This window comes from Symphalangus syndactylus, chromosome 7 (genome assembly GCF_028878055.3).
Source record: "Symphalangus syndactylus isolate Jambi chromosome 7, NHGRI_mSymSyn1-v2.1_pri, whole genome shotgun sequence".
In the NCBI taxonomy this organism is placed as follows: Eukaryota; Metazoa; Chordata; class Mammalia; order Primates; family Hylobatidae; genus Symphalangus; species Symphalangus syndactylus.
In genome coordinates this window covers 10,307,321-10,326,658 of record NC_072429.2, presented here as the reverse complement: position 1 = coordinate 10,326,658, position 19,338 = coordinate 10,307,321, and the positions used below count along the sequence as shown (strand labels likewise).

Here is a 19,338-nt window from a genome sequence, read left to right as displayed (position 1 = left end):
AACACAAGGCAGAGGCTTCCATGTGCCCAGCAAGGAGCCCAGCCTGGTCTCGCCAGGACCAGGGAGCTCTAAGTTCATGCCTGGGCTCACAGCGCACGAGTAAACATACCTAGGCACCTTCGTCCACCCTGGGGGCGTTCCTGTGGACATGCACACACGTGCACTGGGACCTGTGTATCCACACATGTACTTTACTCGGCAGACACTTATCTCATACCTACTGTGTGCCAGACAAACATGTGCTCAGTACCCCTCTCCCCCGCAGCTGTGCATATGCAGGGTACCTCTAGCCCCAGACACCTACAGGCTGCTTCCATGCATGTGGCCAGGCGTGCAGACAGATGGATAACTTGCCCGTATGGCTGTGCACACACAGACAATCAGGTATGCGTGTCATAAACACATGGGATCTCCCTTACAAGGGGGACTTGGGTGTATAGTCATGTGCATGCACAGTCCCCTGAACAGGTGCATGTGACAGGCACACCTGAACATAGGACATATGTATTCTGACACTCCAGTGACATATGCGTAACCAGGTATGCACACGCTCATCTACCTAGGTAGGGGACTGGATCAGGTATATCTGTGGCCAAAGACTTGAGCGCATTCATACTCACTCAGAAATCCTGCCTTAGTCAACTCAGGCTGCTATAGCAAAAATACCACAGACCAGGTGGGTTAAAGAACAAATATGTATTTCTCACACTTCTGGAGGCTGAGATGTCCAAGGGCAAGCCGCTGGCACATCTGGTGTCTAGAGAGGGCCCTCTTCCTGGTTTGCAGACAGCCGTCTTTTTGCTGTGTCCTCACGATAGCAAGTGGAGGTAAAGGAAGCCAGCTCCCTCCTGTCTCTTTTTATAAGGGCACTAATTCTTAATCCCACCCTAAGGGGGTCTCTTTCATGACCCAATTACCTCTCAAAGGCCCTGTCTCCAAATAACAGCTTGCAGGTTAGTGTTTCAATGTATGAATTTTGGGGGATATAAACTTAATTTGATAGTATGTAGTGTTGGCTTAAGGGTGGGCATCCTGCCCTCTTGGCCCTGACCTGGCCCCAGATGAACTCCAGTTTTTTAAATTTTAGCTAGGGTCCTTGGTTTGCCTCTTTCTCACACATGCGTGTCCCCACTGCAAGGACTTATATTTTCTTCTAAGAGTGGGCTTACTAAGACCCCTCAAGTTGCCCACCCTTCTGATTTGAGCTACTCTTTCTCTTTCTTTTTCTTTTCTTCTCTTTTCTTTTCTTTCTTTCTTTCTTTCTCTCTCTCTCTTTCTTTCTCTCCCTTTCTTTCTTTCTTTCTTTCTTTCTTTCTTTCTTTCTTTCTTTCTTTCTTTCTTTCTTTCTTTCTTTTTTAAGACACAGTCTTACTCTGTTACTCACCCAGGCTGGAGTGTAGTGGCAGGATCTAGGCTCACTGCAGCCTTGACATCCTGGGCTCAAGTAATCCTCCCACCTCAGCCTTCCAAGTAGCTGGGACCACAGGTGCATGTCAATGTGACTGCATAATTTTTTTTTTGTAGAGATGTCTCCTATGTTGCCCAGGCTGGTCTCAAACTCCTGGGCTCAAGCAATCCACCCACCTCAGCCTCCCAAAATGCTGGGATTACAAGTGTGAGCCATCGTGCCCAGCCTCAGCTAGTCCTTTTGTAGGGACAAGGTGATACCCACTTCTCCATATTCTACCCTCTGCCCCACTGCCCCCTTCTAGGGCTGTGACCTGAACTCTTCAGTGGCAGAAACTGAATAGCTCTTCACCACAAATTCATGTCCTTTTTTCCTGGGCACATGGCTAACTTTACTCTCCCAGGTTCCTTTGCAGTCAGATGTGGACATGTGACTACTTCCTGCCAATTGAAAATGTGTGGGATGACGTGTCATTTTTGAGCCAAGGCTTTGAAGAAGTAAGTGTGTGCCCTCCACCCTCCCTCTTTCTCCTTCAGCTGGATGGATAGAGAAGATGAGGAGGCCCAGGGAATTGTGGAACCATAAGAAGGAAAAAGCAGTGTATCAGTGCCTGAAGGCAAGCCACCCATCAACCTGGAAACCAGCTTCAGACCGTTATGTAAGCGGGAATCTTTTCTTGGTCATATATTTTTAATTCGCTTTTTTATTATTAAAGTCACACATTCTGGTCAGGCACGGTGGCTCATACCTGTAATCCCAGTACTTTGGGAGGCGGATCACTTGAGGCTGGGAGTTCGAGACTAGTGTAGTGGGCCTCCTGATAGATGCACAAACCTTGTAAAAATAGTTAAAAAAAGAATCATCAAAAAATTTTTCAGGTCATTATATACATTAGGGCCTATTTGTTATAGCAGCTAGCACTGCCCTAGTTAATATACTTCTTCTCCCAGCACTGCCTCACTTCTCTCCAGACACCTTGCTTCAGGCCACACAGACAGAGAGATTCAATCAGACTTGACGTGTGAAAGGGGTTGGAGGGAGTTGCTTTTGGGCCTGGACCATTGCCAATGGTGGTCTTAATAAGGTGTGTGACTGTTTCAATGTGCCTATGGGGGTTGTAGGGTATGTGATATGGGTGAAGACTTCCTGTCTGCTGTGCCATGGATCTGGGCCGTTTCCTAGGTGGCTTTACAGTCCTAGTCCTCACAACCACTTTGTGAGTGGTGCTTATTATTCCCATTTCATAGATCAGGAAACTGAGGCTCAGAGAGAAGTGAGTTGCCCAAGGCTATACATCCTCTTAGAGATCTGCTAAGCTGTGAGTGTGCTTGGGGTGCCTGGAGCTGGGCTTTGGCCACCACAGATGCCCACAGCTCATCTTCTTCCTGCCAAAAGACAGTCACAGGCTCTGCCTGGGACCCCCTTTGAAGTTCGTACTCTCCTACAGAGATACCTCTTCCCTCCTCTCCACCATGGATGCCAGTTCTAGCTCTGACCACATCTTCACCACAGCTAGCCCTGGCTCTTCCCATCTCTTAGCCCTTATCTAGTCTTCTCCATGCCATGAGAGTGGTGGAGTACCTCCACCCACAGAGCACCATCCTCAACTTCTCCCTTCCTGGCTGCCCACAGGGCATCAGTTCCCGATTTAGTCTCTGGCTGGGACTTCTGAGCCTTCTTCTCTGTGAAGACCTCCTTGGCTTAGGCCTCACCCTCTCTCCCCCGATCATGATGAATTCAGTCTCCCTATTATCCCCCCTCCGATCTCTTCTCCTCACCATAGCTAGAGGGATCCACGTTGGTCACTCCCATGCTTAGAAATATCCCATTGAGTTCTGGGAAAAGGCCATGTTCCTTAGCTGAGAATTGAAGGCCCTTTGAGTTTTGGCTTCAGCTCCCTGCCAGCCCCCAACTCCAACTTCTCAGCCATTCCAAACTGCTTGTATTTCATCTGCTCTCACACATCCCTCCCTAGATTGCAGCTCCTCTTCTCTCTGCTGAGAATGCCTTTACCTTTCCCGGAAACCTCCTACTCATTCTTCATGACCCAATTCCAGGTTCTAGAACAAATATTCATTCTTTCACCAATTACTTATTAATCACCTCCTATGTGACAAGCACTATTCTAGATGCCAGGGATTCAGTAGTGACCATAGCTGACAAAAATCCTAGTCCCCATGGAGGTCCCATGGAATGGGCACGTTTTTGTTTGTATGGGTACAGATAAATCTCTGGAAAGGGACACCCCTTGCGAGGGGAGTGGCAGAAGACTTTTGTTGTGTCTTTTTTTTGAGATGGAGTTTCACTCTTGTTGCCCAGGCTGGAGTGCAATGGCGCAATTTTGGCTCACTGCAACCTCCGCTTCCTGGGTTCGAGTAATTCTCCTGCCTCAGCCCCCTGAGTAGCTGGGATTATAGGCTCCCGCCACTATGGCCGGCTAATTTTTTGTATTTTTACTAGAGACAGGGTTTCACAATGTTGGCCAGGGTAGTCTCGAACTCCTGACCTCAAGTGATCCACCTGCCTTGGCCTCCCAAAGTGCTGGGATTACAGGTGTGAGCCACCGTGCCCGGCTTGTTGTGTCTTGTATGTCTGTTCTCTGTCTCCATACACACCACAAGAATGTGTGACTTTTTTGAGACAGAGTCTCACTCTGTCACTCAGGCTGGAGTGCAGTGGCAAGATCTTGGCTCACTGCAACCTCCACCTCCCATGTTCAAGTGATGCTCGTACCTCAGCCTCCTGAGTAGCTGGGATTACAAGCATGCACCACCACACCCAGCTAATTTTTTGTAGAGACAGGGTTTTGCTATGTTGGCCAGGCTAGTCTCGAACTCCCAGCCTGAAGTGATCCGCCCACCTCGGCCTCCCAAAGTACTGGGATTACAGGTGTGAGCCACCGTGCCTGACCAGAATGTGTGACTTTAATAATAAAAAAGCGAATTAAAAATATATGACCAAGAAAAGATTCAGCACTCAATCCTGAATAAGTCCATTCATTCAAGAGGGCAGTTTCTAAAAGGAGCAAGCAACCAACATCCCTCCCTTTGATCTATAACAGGAGTCATTGATTCAAATGTCTGGAGGAGCCAGGCAAGTGTTGTAAATGAGTGGCCAGGTGGGGACCAGCTTAGAAGAGGAAGGCATTGGTGGAGGGGCAGCCCCATTCAGCTCCAGCCTATTGTTCTGTTGTGGGAATGTGTGCCTAGATATTTTGCTTCTTTTTTTGGGGGGGCGGGGGGGTAAAAAACCGGAAGTCTGGATTTCTTTTCTTCTTCTTCTTCTTCTTTTTTTTTTTTTGTAGAGACGGAGTCTTGCTCTATTGCCCCGGCTGGAATGCAATGGCGTGATCTCTGCTCACTGCAACCTCTGCCTCCCGGGTTCAAGCAATTCTCCTGCCTCACCCTCCCGAGTAGCTGGGACTACAGGCGCCCGCCACCACGCCGTTAATTTCTTTCGTATTTTAGTGGAGACGGAGTTTCACCGTGTTGCCCAGGCTGGTCTGAAACTCCTGAGCTCAGGTAATCTGCCCGCCTCGGCCTCCCAAAGTGCTAGGATTACAGGCCTGAACTACTGTGCTCAGCCGGAAGTCTGGATTTCTGATGTGAATGTACATATTCCGACTTTTTTTTTTTTTTTTTTGAGATGGAGTCTCGCTCTGTCGCCCAGGCTGGTGTGCAGTGGTGCGATCTCGGCTCACTGCAAGCTCCGCCTCCCGGGTTCAAGCCATTCTCCTGTCTCAGCCTCCCGAGTAGCTGGGACTACAGACACCTGCAACCACGCCCGGCTAATTTTTTGTATTTTTTAGTAGAGACGGGGTTTCACCGTGCTAGCCAGGATGGTCTCGATCTCCCGATCTCGTGATCCGCTGGCCTCAGCCTCCCAAAGTGCTGGGATTACCGGCGTGAGCCAGCGCGCCCAGCCTCTATATTCTGACTTTAAAATACTGGTAGTTAAGCCATTTATTAGAATATTAGCAGGTAAAACAGAGCTCTATTCAGCTGCAGGCCACCAGTTTTCGACCTCTGATTCACAGCTTTCCTGGGCCTTCCATGGACGCTACTTGCTGTACCAGGCACTGCGCTCTTTTGCATAGGGATGAGTTCCAGTCATCACTGGGGTCCCAGGCCAGGATCTGTGTCTGTTCCTCTTGCTTCAACCCGACTAGGCCTGAGGAGTTGAGGGTAGTGGAGGCCCTCAAATAACTGGGAGTCTCCAAAGGCTCGAAGCTGGGGCGCCTGACGGCAGGCACGGCTTAAAGGCTTGCCCAGGGCCACCCGGGGAGGACAAGGGTTGGAATTCGGTTCTCCGCCTTCAATTCAGAGCTCCTTTCTCCAAGACTAGAAAAGGTTATTCCAGAGACGAGACTTGCGGCCAGAAGCCCAAAACGTCCTAGTCTTCGCGAATCTGCCCCATTAGAGCGACCGACAAAAACTACAAATTCCAGCATGCCCCGAGTCGCGGACGGCCCTCGCGCTCCCGCCGGCTCCAACCATCCCTCTGCTCCTCATTGGCTCGCAAGCCTAACGTGCTGTTCCGTGACTGGTTACAGCTCTTGTCGCTCGAAAGAACCCATTGCTGGGGCTGGCCGGCGTGTGCCTTGGAGCCTCTAAGGAGATGGAACTGCACTCAACCAGGATGAGAGGCTGCCCGGCCAATGCAGCTGCCGCCCCGTCTGCTGCGGAGGCTTTGCTTTTTGACTCCCTGGCGACACTAAAGTTGAAGAGCTTCCGGCCGGAGGCCATTAGATGGGACACCCGGAAGGCGGAAGTTCTAGGGCGGAAGTGGTCGAGGGGAGAGGAGAATGGCGGCGGAAGGCTGGATTTCGCGTTGGGGCTGGGGCCGGCGGTGCCTGGGAAGGCCTGGGCTTCCCGGCCCCGGCCCTGGCCCCACTACACCTCTCTTTCTTGTTTTGTTGTTGGGGTCTGTGACTGCGGATATAACTGACGGCAACAGTGAACATCTCAAGCGGGAGCATTCGCTCATTAAGCCCTACCAAGGTGAAGCCCTTGGGGCGGGAATGAGTGAAGGGTGAGGGCGAGGCTGAACAGGGCTGGGGGAAGGCGTACGCTTTCTCCTGAGCAGAGCACCTCTGTGGGTTTCCTGCCTCTGGTGAGGCCAGTCCTGGCGTGGCCTCTTAGCACCTGTCTCTTCCCACAGGGGTCGGTTCCAGCTCTATGCCCCTCTGGGACTTCCAGGGCAGCACTATGCTCACGAGCCAGTACGTACGTCTGACCCCTGACGAGCGCAGCAAAGAGGGCTCTATCTGGAACCACCAGGTGAGTGGTTCTCAAGAGGATAGGCGTACTGTTCGGTTTGGCTGCTAATCCCTGCCTCCCGAGCAGCTGAGACCCGAGCTTGGTTTATAGGTTTGCACCTCCGTCCCTGGCCTTTTCCTCATCTTGGTCACACCCACCAATAATAAGAGGCAATGGGTATTGGGTACTTACTATGTGTCAGGAGCTGCGCTTGACACTTTACATCCTCCTCACTTTAAAAGCCATGCAAGATGAGTAATGTTATTTCCATTTTACCCACTGAGAAGCTAAGACTCAGGTTTGAAAGTGCCTTACCCAAAGTTACATAGCCAGAAAGTAGTGGAACTGTCAGGCTGTCTGACTTGAACCCCCTCAATAGTGGGAAGAACCGAGCGAACTGGCTCTTCATTGGGTGTTTTGCTGTGTGCTAGGCACTGACCTTGCCATGCCTTATTGCATTTAATTTTCAAACAAGCTGTTTGAAATAGATGGCTTTCATGACTATACAAAGATAACACAGCTAGCAAATGGCATAAACAGTATTTAAACTCTGATATGTCTGATCTCTAAGCCCAGCAGTTCACTCGATGTACTTGACTCTTTTCACCTGGATAGTGGAGGAACCCCTTAGAACCCTTTTTCCAATGTTTGATTGAGGGTCTTGTCATCAGTAGTGTGGAGGGACTGGACCTGTGGGCAGTTTTAATGTCTGTGACCTTTGTCTCAGAGTATGTAGTATGTAGTATGTGAGCAGTGGCCAATGACAGCTGCTACACAGACTCCACACTGAGGCAGTCAAGGTGAGGAAAAAGGGGAAAGAAGAATAATTTGGGGCTGGGTTACAGCTTGGAGCGGGACCTGCTCCTGACCCAGCTTGCCTGATCTCAACCCTTCCCATGGCTTAAGCTGTTGGCCAGTGTTCTGGTTTTCTCCATCACCCTGCTTTCTGGTCCCTGCTGGTTGACTTTCTTGTTTAGTTCTGGGAACCCACACTGTCCTTGTGTTGCCTGATCTGCCTGTCCCCTCAGCTCCTCCTCTCCTTCCTGCCCCGAGCCTCCACACTGCTGTTAGTGGCATCTGGGGATACTTTCTTCAGCTTTCACTCTGATCCTCAGAGCGTGGAGTCCCCTGTGAAGGGGTAAGCATGCATTATGTCTGCACAGTCTGGCCCCTGGTGCATCTCCAGTCATTCTCTCTGTTAATTTTGTTTCAGCCTCCCTGGCTGCCTTCTTGCCTCAGGACCTTTGCACCTGTTGTTCCCTCTGTCTGGGACACCGCCTCCTGGCTCCTCATGCCTGCTTGGTTCCTTCTCATCTGTTAAGTCTCAATTCAAGTGCCACCCACGCAGACATCTCTTCATTAACCAGCCTATCTCCCCCGAGTCACATTCTGTCACATTATTCTGTCTTAGGGCTTTCAGATATTTTAAAGAAATGATAATGCAACCTTATATTTTTCATGGAAATGAGTTCAGTGTAGCATTATTATTATTTTTTTAAAGCAAGGTGCAAATAGTGCTGGAACTGTAGAAATCAGGATTAGCCACAATAGACACATCTAAGACAGTGGCTTACATTTTGGTTGTAGATAGCTGATGGTTGGCATCATCAGTGGCTTGAGGATGTCACAGGACTGAGAGGCTTCTGCACTTGGCTTCGTCGAATTTTCAGTCTGGAGTACAATTATTTTGCCTTCCTTCCTCCACCTTTCTATTTGGCTCTGCTGATATTCCTGAAACATTTGGAGTGCTTCCTATAAGTTCCGGAAAGGAATTGCTTGGAAATCAGAATTTTCTGTTCAGTGTTTCCCAAGAACTGCCTCTTCCTTTCATGAGCTGGAGAGATGCTTCCTAAAGTTTTCCCTTTTTTATCTCCTTCATTCACTCCATCCGGGAGAGGCATGCACTCAGGCGAACATTCCCTGAACACCTGCTGTCTTCCGAGCAGCCATAAAATAGCTCCTGCTGTGGTGCGGGGGTGGGGTGGTCTAGATGAAGGAGTGGCTCAGAGGTGACTAGAACTCTTAAGTGCCTGGTGGCTGCAGCATAGGACCTGGGGAGGCTGCTCAGGCCCTGTCCTTTTGGGGGTCTTGTGCGGAGGCTGCGGCAGTGGTCTTTAAGCTTTTTTTGCTGTTGTAGCAACCTTTTTAAAAGTTGGTAACAAAAATTGTTTGTCATTAGGTTTAAGTATTCGCAAAGGATGACAGCATATTTTAAATATTGACATTTTAAAATAAAACTGTTCAGTATTTTAAACATTCAGTGGAATCTAAATATTGCAATTTGATATCCCCCCCCCTTTTTTTTTTTTTGAGATGAAGTCTTGTTCTGTCACCCAGGCTGGAGGGCAGTGGCGCAGTCTCGGCTCACTGCAACCTCCGCCTCCCTGGTTCAAGTGATTCTCCTGCCTCAGCCCCCTGAGTAGCTGGAATTACAGGTGTGCACCACCACGCCCAGCTAGTTTTTGTATTTTTAGTAGAGGGTTTTTTTTTTTTTTGAGACAGAGTCATGCTCTGTCGCCCAGGCTGGAATGCAGTGGTGCGATCTCAGCTCACTGCAACCTCCACCTCACGAGTTCAAGTGATTCTTCTGCCTCAGCCTCCCCAGTAGCTGGGATTACAGGCACGCACTGCCATGTCCAGCTAATTTTTTGTATTTTTAGTAGAGATGAGGTTTTGCCATGTTTGCAAGGCTGGTCTCCAACTCCTGGCCTCAAGTGATCTGCCCACCTCCACCTCCCAAAGTGCTAGGATTACAGGTGTGAGCCACTGTGCCTAGCTAGTATGTCAGTTTTTTAATTGAACTTGTATTTTCATTTCCACGCAGAATATTATCCTAATGCAATATATTTAATGCTTGAAAATGTTATTCATTAGCCTACCATATTCTTCTACAAGTAAAATAAATATAATAATTTAAACTTTTTAATTTTGTTGAGACTGTGAAACTTTTAATATTTTATTTGAGATTATTATAATTATCTGTACACACTTGATAAAAGTAAATGCATTACACAGTTTTTGAATAGTTATTATACAAAAGTAAACATTTTTTGAAACATGAGATCTCAGTAGGATGTCACCCCCCCCACCCCCATCTGGATGGGTACTACTGTCAGAATAAGACAAGTTCAGTACCACTTCTACTTTTTGTTTTTATGTACACGAATTCTGAGAAACTGTTCTCTTAAATAGTAGATGGAGATGGGGTTATTTTTAAAATTTTAAATTTCTGTTAGAGATGGGATCTTACTATGTTGCCCAGTCTTACCTTGAACTTTTGGACTCGAAACAGTCTTCCCACCTCAGCCTCTGAGTATCTGGGACACAGGTGCTCACCACCACTGTGCCTGGCACCGAGGGAGTTTTGGTAGAGCAGCATCACTGAATACTTTGATCTTCTTTTGGTTTATAAACCCAACGTCATGCAGTGATCTTTTATCAAAACTTTTGATGATGTTTCGGCTGACTGTTGATTACATCTGCATTCCGTTTCATTGCAAGCAGAGATGTGGAAACTGCTTAACTGTAAAATAGCCTCTTATTGCCAGGTGATTCTGATGTAGTTGGCCTGGTGTAGGACCAAGGTATTAAGCTTTCTGAGCTCCCCAGGTGGGTTTGCTGTGGGTTAAGAACTGTGGTCATGTCATGTTTGTCCCCAAAAGCACCTTCTGAATCATTTCCAGCCTGTGCCTTGCCTGCTTAAGATCCTCCAGAGGCCTTCTATTGTCTGCATCGTAGTATGTCTCTACTAATCTGCAGTTTTAATCTGGGGTCATGGAGACTTTCTAAGGCCTGCGTAGTCCTGGAGGAGTCAGTTTCCAGGGTCCTCCACTGTCTCGTGCTCATTCCTGAAACCAGCCTCCCCATGAACATGCTGGGAATGGGTGTGTGGGTTTTCCTTTCCCACCTCCCTCACTCGGTTGCCCTTCTGCTCTGAGGTCAGCCTCGCAGCAGCCTGGTCTTTCTTCAGGGTGTTGTCCCCAGGTGCAGAAAACTCCTGGGCACCAAAGAGACCATTTGAAATCTGGTTTCTGGGCTGACTTTTGTACATGTGAGATATATTTTTTTAAAGTTTTCAAATATATGAGGGCTATTTTAGTTGTCTTTTAAAATTGTTTATTATTGTTAGATAGCTGATGGAATTGTATTATGGTCAGATTTTTTGGACGCGTTCTGTTTGTGCTTATGAATGCGGATTCTCTACTTGTTGACTACAGTGTGCCACGTAGGTTCTTTAGGTCAGACTTGCTTTCTGAGCTTCCCAGGTGGGTCTGCCGTGCAGCCAGGGTTAAGACTGAGTTCAGATCTTCTCTAGCTTTCCTCACGTTTTTGTCTGCTCGCTTTTCTAAGTTACTAAGAGAGCTTTGTTAAAAATTTCTGTGTATGGCTGGGCAAGGTGACGTGCCTGTAAATCTTAGCTACTGGGGAGGCTGAGGCAGGAGGATTGCTTGAGTCAAGGAGTTCAAAACCAGCCCAGGTAACATAGTAAGACCCCATCTCAAAAAAAAAAAAAAAGTGTTAAAAAAATTTCTGTGTATGGATTTGTCTGCATCTTTGTAGTTCTGTCAGTTTCTGTTTTATATGTTTTGAGGCCAAATTAGGTACATACAAAAACTTAGATTTATTATATCTGTAGGTAAATGGAGAACCCCTTTTTACATTTTGTTATGGGTATAGCTATAGAAGCTTGCTTTTTTTAAAACAACAACAACAACAACAACAACTGGTAATCAATTTATTAAAATAGTCAACTTTAAATATGTGCAATGGTGACTTCCACCTCAACTCCTGGCTCAATACTGATGGAAGTAATCTGCTTAATCTCAGGAGGACTGTGCAGGTCAGTGAGCCGCTTGTGGATTCTCATCTGGAAACGATGTGTTAGATGTGTGTTAGAACCTTCACAAGGAGTTTTTCTTGTGGTGATTCTCGAAGCCTTGGTAGCATTCCAGCTGGTCCTTTCACTTCGAGATTCTTTCCTTTGCTCCTCTGATCAAGTCAGCACATCCCTTTTCTGGGGATTTTACATTGCAGCTCATTAAAGTGATTCAGATTCAGTGAATTGTCACCTCTGGTTCCACAGGTTTTCTTCTGGTATCTTTAAAGCCATGGGTAGGCCGGGTGCTGTGGCTCACGCCTGTAATCCCAGCACTTTGGGAGGCCAGAGCAGGCAGATTACCTGAGGTCAGGAGTTCGAGACTGTCCTGGCCAACATGGTGAAACCTTGTCTCTATTAAAAATACAAAAATTAGCTGGGTGTGGTGGTGGGTGCTTGTAGTCCCAGTTACTCCGGAGGCTGAGGCAGGAGAATTGCTCGAACCTGGGAGGCAGAAGTAGTGGTGAGCTGAGATTATGCCACTGCACTCCAGCCTGGGCGACAGAGCGAGACTGTCTCAAAATAAATAAATAAATAAATAAATAAATAAATAAATAAAGGTATGTCGTGGCTGCTGCGAGGCTTCCTGACCAACTTGTTCCTCAGCCAGAGCAAACAGTGGTGAGGCAGGAGCAGGAGCAGGCGGACCACAGCTCTGCACCACCTGTGACCATGTCTTCCTCAAGGAGCAGAAGCTTGCTTTTGGTTAGTGTTGCATAATACATTTTTTCTGTCCTTTTACTTTTTCCCATCTCTTTATGTTTCAGCGTTTTCTCTTATAAATGGTATATCACTAGGCTTCAGGGCCGTTATTTTTATTGTTGTAAATGCATATAACATAAAATTTACCATTGTAACCCCTTTTACCTTTAAATCCATTAATTTATGAAACTATTTTCTTCAGTAGGCTACACATTGATGTTGAAACAGTGGCTTTTTTTTTTTTCTTTTTAGACAGGGTCTTAATCTGTCACCTAGGCTGGAATGCAATGGTGTGATCACGGCTCACTGCAGCCTCGGTCTCCTGGGCGTGATCCTCCCACCTCAGCCTCCTGAGTAGCTGGGACTACAGGCGCGCACCACCATGCCTGGCTAATTTTTTTTTTTTTTTTGGTAGAAGTAGGGTTTCACCATGTTACCTAGGCTGGTCGTGAACTCTGGGCTCAAGCAGTCCACCCACCTTGGCCTCCCAGAGTGCTGGGATTACAGGCATGAGCCACTGCGCCCAGCCTAACAATGGCATTTAAAAGATGTAATGGCTATCCAAAAAAATGTTTTGACTGTTCTACTTATGCATCTGCACATGCAAGAAAATTTCTCAAATATTTCTTTTTTTTTTTGAGACAAGGTCTCACTCTGTTGCCCAGGCTGGAGTGCAGTGGCGCGATCTCAGCTCACCACAACCTCTGCCTCCCGGGTTCAAGTGATTCTCCTGCCTCACCCGCCCTAGTAGCTGGGACTATGGGCACCCGCCACCGCACCTGGCTAATTTTTGTATTTTTAGTAGGACGAAGTTTCATCATGTTGGCCTGGCTTGGTCTTGAGCTCCTGACCTCAGGTGATCTGCCTGCTGCGGCCTCCCAAAGCGCTGGGATTACAGGTGTGAGCCACCACATCCGGACAAATTTCTCAAATATTTTTCTATTGTGATAAAACGTATGTAACACAGGCTGGGCACGGTGGCTCACGCCTATAATCCCAGCACTTTGGGAGGCCGAGGTAGGTGGATCACAAGGTCAGGAGATCAAGACCATCCTGGCCAACATGGTGAAACCCCGTCTCTACTAAAAATACAAAAAATTAGCTGGTCGTGGTGGCGTGTGCCTGTAATCCCAGCTACTCAGGAGGCTGAGGCAGGAGAATCCCTTGAACCAGGGAGGCAGAGGTTATAGTGAGCTGAGATCATGCCACTGCACTGCAGCCTGGCGACGGAGCAAGACTCTGTCTCAAAAAAAAAAAAAAAAAAAGAGTATGTAACAAAGTGTGCCATTTTAACCAGTTTTTAAAATAAAAAAAAATTTTTTTTTTTTTTAGAGACAGGGTCTCACTTTGTCATTGAAGCTGGAGTGCAGTGGCGCAATCCTAGCTCATTGCAGCCTCGAACTCCTGGACTCCAGTGATCCTCCTGCTTAGTGTCCTGTGTAGCTGGGATTACAAGGCATGTGCTACTGTGCCTGGCTAATTTTATTATTTTTTATTTTTTGTAGAGCTGGGGTCTCACTATGCTGCCCTGGGCTGGTCTCGAGCTCCTGGCCTTAAGCAATCCTCCTGCCTTGGCCTCCCAAAGTGCTGGGATTACAGGCGTGAGCTACTGCGCCTGGCCCATTTTAACCATTTTTAAGTGTACAGGTCAGTGGCATTAAGTGCATTCACATTGCTGTGTAGCCATCACCACCGTCCCTCTCCAGAACTCTTTCCTCATCCCAACTGAAACTCTACCCATTTAACAATCACTCCCATCCCCACAGTCCCTGGTAACCACCATTCTACCTCATCTCTGTAAATTTGACTGTTCTAGGCATCTCATATAAATGGAGGCATACAATATTTGTCTTCTTTGTCTGACTTACTTTACTGAGCATATCTTGAAGGTTCCTCCATACTGTAGTATATATCAGTACTACATTCCTTTTTGTTGCTGAGTAATATTCGTGTGTGTGTGTGTGTGTGTGTGTGTGTGTGTGTGTGTGTCTAGACCACATTCCATGTATTCATCTGTTCGTAATGGACACTTGGGTTGTTTCCATCTGTTGCCATTGTGAATAGTGCTACAGTGAACATTGGTATACAAGTATCTGTTTGAATCCTACTTTCAGTTCTTTTGGGTATATACCTAGGAAGTAGAATCTCTGGATCATATGGTAATTCTATTTTTAATTTTTTGAGGACTACCAAACTGTTTTCTATAGCAACTGCACCATTTTATATTCCCACCAGCAATGCACAAGGATTCCAATTTCTCCACATCCTTGCCAACATTTGTTATTTATTTACGTATGTATGTATGTATATATTGAGAGGAAGTCTCGCCTTGTCGCCAGGCTGGAGTGCAGTGGCATGATCTCAGCTCACTGGAACCTCTGCCTCCCGGGTTCAAGTGATTCTCCTGCCTCAGCCTCCCGAGTAGCTGGGACTACAGGCGCCCAGCTAGTTTTTGTATTTTTAGTAGAGACAGGGTTTCACCATGTTGGCCAGGATGGTCTCCATCTCTTGACCTCGTGATCCGCCCGCCTTGGCCTACCAAAGTGCTGGGATTACAAGTGTGAGCCACCATGCCTGGCCTTATTTATTTTTAATATAATAGCCATTTCAGGCTGGGCACAGTGGCTCATGCTTGTAATCCCAGCACTTTGGGAGGCCGAGGTGGGTGGATTGCCTGAGCTCAGGAGTTCAAAACCACCCTGGGCAACATGGTGAAACCCAGTCTCTACTAAAATACAAAAAAATTAGCTGAACATGTTGGTGCACACCTGTAATGCCAGCTACTCGGGAGACTGAGCCAGGAGAATCCCTTGAGCCTGGGAGGCGGAGGTTGCAGTGAGCCAAGATTGTGCCACTGCACTCCAGCTTGGGTGACAGAGTGTGACTGTCTCAAATAATAATAATAATAATAATAATAATAATAATAATTTAAAAAATAATAGCCGTTCCGGCCAGGCGCAGTGGCTCACGCTTGTAATCCCAGCACTTTGGGAGGCCGAGGCGGGCGGATCACGAGGTCAGGAGATCGAGACCACGGTGAAACCCCGTCTCTACTAAAAATACAAAAAATTAGCCGGGTGTGGTGGCGGGCGCCTGTAGTCCCAGCTACTCGGAGAGGCTGAGGCAGGAGAATGGCGTGAACCCGGGAGGCGGAGCTTGCAGTGAGCCGAGATCGCGCCACTGCACTCCAGCCTGGGCGACAGAGCGAGACTCCGTCTCAAAAAAAAAAAAAAAAGAAAAAAAAAAATAATAGCCGTTCCAATGGTTGTGAAGTGGCAGCTCATGGTTTTTATTTGCATTTCCCTAGTGGAAATGCAAATAAAATGCCGAGCATTTTGTTATACTTAGTGACTATTTGTATGTCTTCTCTGGAGAAATGTCTGTTCATGTCTATTGTGTGTTTTTGAATTGGATTTTTTTTGTCATTGAGTTTTAGGGTTTCTTTTTTTTTTTTTGAGACGGAGTCTCGCTCTGTCGCCTGGGCTGGACTGCAGTGGCACGATCTTGGCTCACTGCAAGCTCTGCCTCCTGGGTTCACACCATCCTCCTGCCTCAGCCTCCCGAGTAGCTGGGACTACAGGCATCCGCCACCACGCCCAGCTAATTTTTTGCGTTTTTAGTAGAGACGGGTTTCACCGTGTTAGCCAGGATGGTCTCGATCTCCTGGCCTGGTGATCTGCCCGCCTCGTCCTCCCAAAGTGCTGGGATTACAGTCATGAGCCACCATGCCCGGCCTAGGGTTTCTTTGTATATTCTAGATATTAATCCCTTATCAGATATGTGATTTGCAAATATTTTCTCCTATTCTGTGGGTTGTCTTTTCACTCTCTTGATCATGCTCTTTGATGTACAAAAATTTTAGTTTTGGTGAAGTACAATTTATCTTTTTTTTTTTTGTCTGTGTTTTTGGTGCTATATCCAAGAAATCATTACCAAATCCAGTGTCATGAACATTTTTTCCCTAGATTTTCTTCTAAGAGTTTCTTTTTTTTTTTTTTTTGATACAGAGTCTCGCTCTGTCGCCCAGGCCGGAGTGCAGTGGCATGATCTTGGCTTACTGCAAGCTCCGCCTCCCGGGTTCATGCCATTCTCCTGCCTCAGCCTCCCGAGTAGCTGGGACTGCAGGCCTGCGCCACCACGCCAGGCTAATTTTTTGTACTTTTTAGTAGAGACGGGGTTTCACCATGTTAGCCAGGATGGTCTCGATCTCATGACCTGGTGATCCACCTGCCTCGGCCTCCCAAAGTGCTGGGATTACAGGCGTGAGCCACCAGGCCCGGCCTCTTCTAAGAGTTTTAAATGGTTTTTTGTTGGTTTGTTTATTGTTTTTTGAGGCAGGGTCTCATTTTGTTGCCCAGGCTGGAGTGCAGTGGCGTGAACACGGCTCACTGCAGCCTTGACTTCTCCAGCTCAAGTGATCCTCCTGCCTCAGCCCCACAAGTAGCTGGGACTACAGGCATGTGCAGTCAGGCCCAGCTAATTTTCGTATTTTTTTGTAGAGACAGATTTTCACCATGTTGCCTGGGCTAGTCTTGAACTTCTGTGCTCTGGTGATCCACCTGCCTCAGCCTCCCAAAGTGTTTCAGATTACAGGTGTGAGCCACTGCAACTGGCCAGGTTTTAGCTCGTAAGTTTAGATCTCTGATCTTTATATACTTATTATTTTTTTTTTTATAGAGATGGAGTCTTGCTGTGTTGCCCAGGCTGGTCTTGAACTCCTTGGCTCAAGCAAACCTCCTATGATGGCCTCCCAAGGTGCTGGGACTACAGGTATGAGCTACTGCATCTGGCCTCTTTACTTTTCAAATTAAACTTTTTATTTTGACATAATTATAAATTCACATGCAGTTGCAGGAAATAATACAGAGATCCTAGGCGCCCTTAGGTTTTGTTTTTTTATTTAACATTTGGTCCATTTACATTTAATGAAATATGATAGATTTGGGTTTAATCTGCTATCTTACTCTTTATATTCAAATTGCCTATTCTCTGTTCATTTTTCTCTCTAGTCTTCTTTTAGGTTAATTTTTATTATCCTATTTTTCCTCTTCTGTTAGCTTGAAAGTTATATGCTCTCCTCAGTTTTAAGTGGTCACCCTAGAATTTAAAGCAGGCATTCATGTTTTACGAAAGACTAATGATAATGTGTACTTTACCTTCTTCCTGGACAGTACAAGGATCCTAACACACTTTAACTCCATTTATTGTTGTCATTTGTTTTAATTATTTCTGTTTTAAGTCACACAACCCATTGTTTTATGCAGATATTTAGATTTCACCCTTATAGTCACTGTATTTGTTCTTCATTCCTTCTGGACTCTGACTTTACATCTGGATGGGGATCATTTTCTTTCTCCCTGAAGAATGAAAGCATGAGTCTGCTAATGAATTCTTTTGGTTTTTGTTTGTTTGTCTCAAAATATCTTAATTTTACCTTCATTCTTGAAGGATACATTTGCTGAGTATAGAATCCCATGCTGGCTGTTACCTTCCTGTATCTCCAAACGTATCAGTCATCTGCCTTCTTGCTCCCACTGTTTCCGTTGTGAAGCCAGGTATCAGGCTAATGATTGCTCCTTTGAGGGTCATCTCTTTTCTCCCTCTGGTTGCTTTTTCTTTAAGATTATTATTTCTTTATGACCGGGTGCGGTGGCTCACCCCTGTAATCCCAGCACTTTGGGAGGCCGAGACGGGCGGATCACCTCAGGTCGGGAGTTGAAGACCAGCCTGACCAACATGGAGAAACCCCGTCTCTACTAAAAATACAAAATTGGCTGGGTGTGATGGTACATGCCTGCAATCCCAGCTCCTCAGGAGGCTGAGGCAGGAGAATCGCTTGAACCTGGGAGGCAGAGGCTGCAGTGAGCCAAGATCACGCCATTGCACTCCAGCCTGTGCAACAAGAGTGAAACTCTGTCTCAAAAAGAAAAAAAAAAAAATACTGGGTGTGGTGGCTCACGTCTGTAATCTTAGCACTTTGGGAGGCTGAGGTGGGTGGATCACAAGGTCAGGAGATCGAGACCATCCTGGCTAACACGGTGAAACTCTGTCTCTACTAAAAAGACAAAAAAATTAGCCGGGTGTGGTGGTGGGCACCTGTAGTCCCAGCTACTGGGGAGGCTGAGGCAGGAGAATGGCGTGAACCTGGGAGGCAGAGCTCGCAGTGAGCCGAGATTGTGCTGCTGCACTCCAGCCTGGGCGACAGAGTGAGACTGTGATTTTTTTTTTGAGACAGAGTCTCACTCTGTTGCCCAGGCTGAAGTGCAGTGGCACAATCTCGGCTCACTGCAACCTCCACCTCCCAGATTCAAGCAGTTCTCCCGCCTCAGCCTCCCAAGTAGCTGGGATTACAGGCATGCACCACCATGCCTGGCTAAGTTTTCTATTTTTAGTAGAGACGGGATTTCACCATGTTGGCCAGGCTGGTCTCAACCTCAAGTGATCCACCTGCCTCAGCCTCCCAAAGTGCTGAGACTACAGGCGTGAGCCACTGCACCCGCCCAAGATTATCTGTTTTTGAGGAGAACAATAGACACTCCAGACTAACTAGATGGGGGAGGACGTGGGTTGAAAAACTACCTATTGGGTACTGTTCTCCCTGCCTGGGTGCAGTATACCCATGTAAAACCTGCACATGTAGCCCCTGTATCTAAAATAAAAGTTGAAATTGAAAAGAAAGAAAAAATGCTTTTGTGGCACACATTGTCAGGATTGCCTGGGGCTGTACCATGGGGAAAAAATTAGAAAAAATAGTTTCATGTTAAAAAAACTATCTGTTTTTTTTTGTTGTTGTTTCCTCTATCCCTCCCTTCTTTTTTTTTTTTTTTTTTTTTTTTTTTTTTTTTTTTTTTTTTGAGACGGAGTCTTTCTCTGTCCCCCAGGCTGGAGTGCGGTGGCGCGATCTTGGCTCACCGCAACCTCCACCTCCTGGGTTCATGCCATTCTCCTGCCTCAGCCTCCCGAGTAGCTGGGACCACAGGCGCCCGCCAGCACGCCCGGCTAATTTTTTTGTATTTTTTAGTAGAGACGGGGTTTCACCGTGTTAGCCAGGATGGTCTCGATCTCCTGACCTCGTGATCCACCCGCCTCGGCCT

The 19,338-nt window shown here is 47.0% G+C and overlaps 1 protein-coding gene and 1 pseudogene across 2 annotated transcripts in view; one reads left to right on the top strand and one right to left on the bottom strand.

Moving 5' to 3' along the window:
- Positions 1-4,713: 4,713 nt before the first annotated feature.
- Positions 4,714-19,338, top strand: part of LMAN2 (lectin, mannose binding 2) — a 40,539-nt gene continuing 25,914 nt past the window's right edge. For both annotated transcript variants that reach the window (XM_063642534.1, XM_055285119.2), the window contains exons 1-2: positions 4,714-6,408; positions 6,569-6,687. In XM_063642534.1, coding sequence (XP_063498604.1) covers positions 6,213-6,408; positions 6,569-6,687 — 315 coding nt within the window. In that variant the 5' untranslated portion in view covers positions 4,714-6,212. The remainder of the gene's footprint in view (positions 6,409-6,568; positions 6,688-19,338) is intronic.
- On the bottom strand, positions 11,373-17,761 carry LOC129486978 (small ribosomal subunit protein uS10-like; annotated as a pseudogene).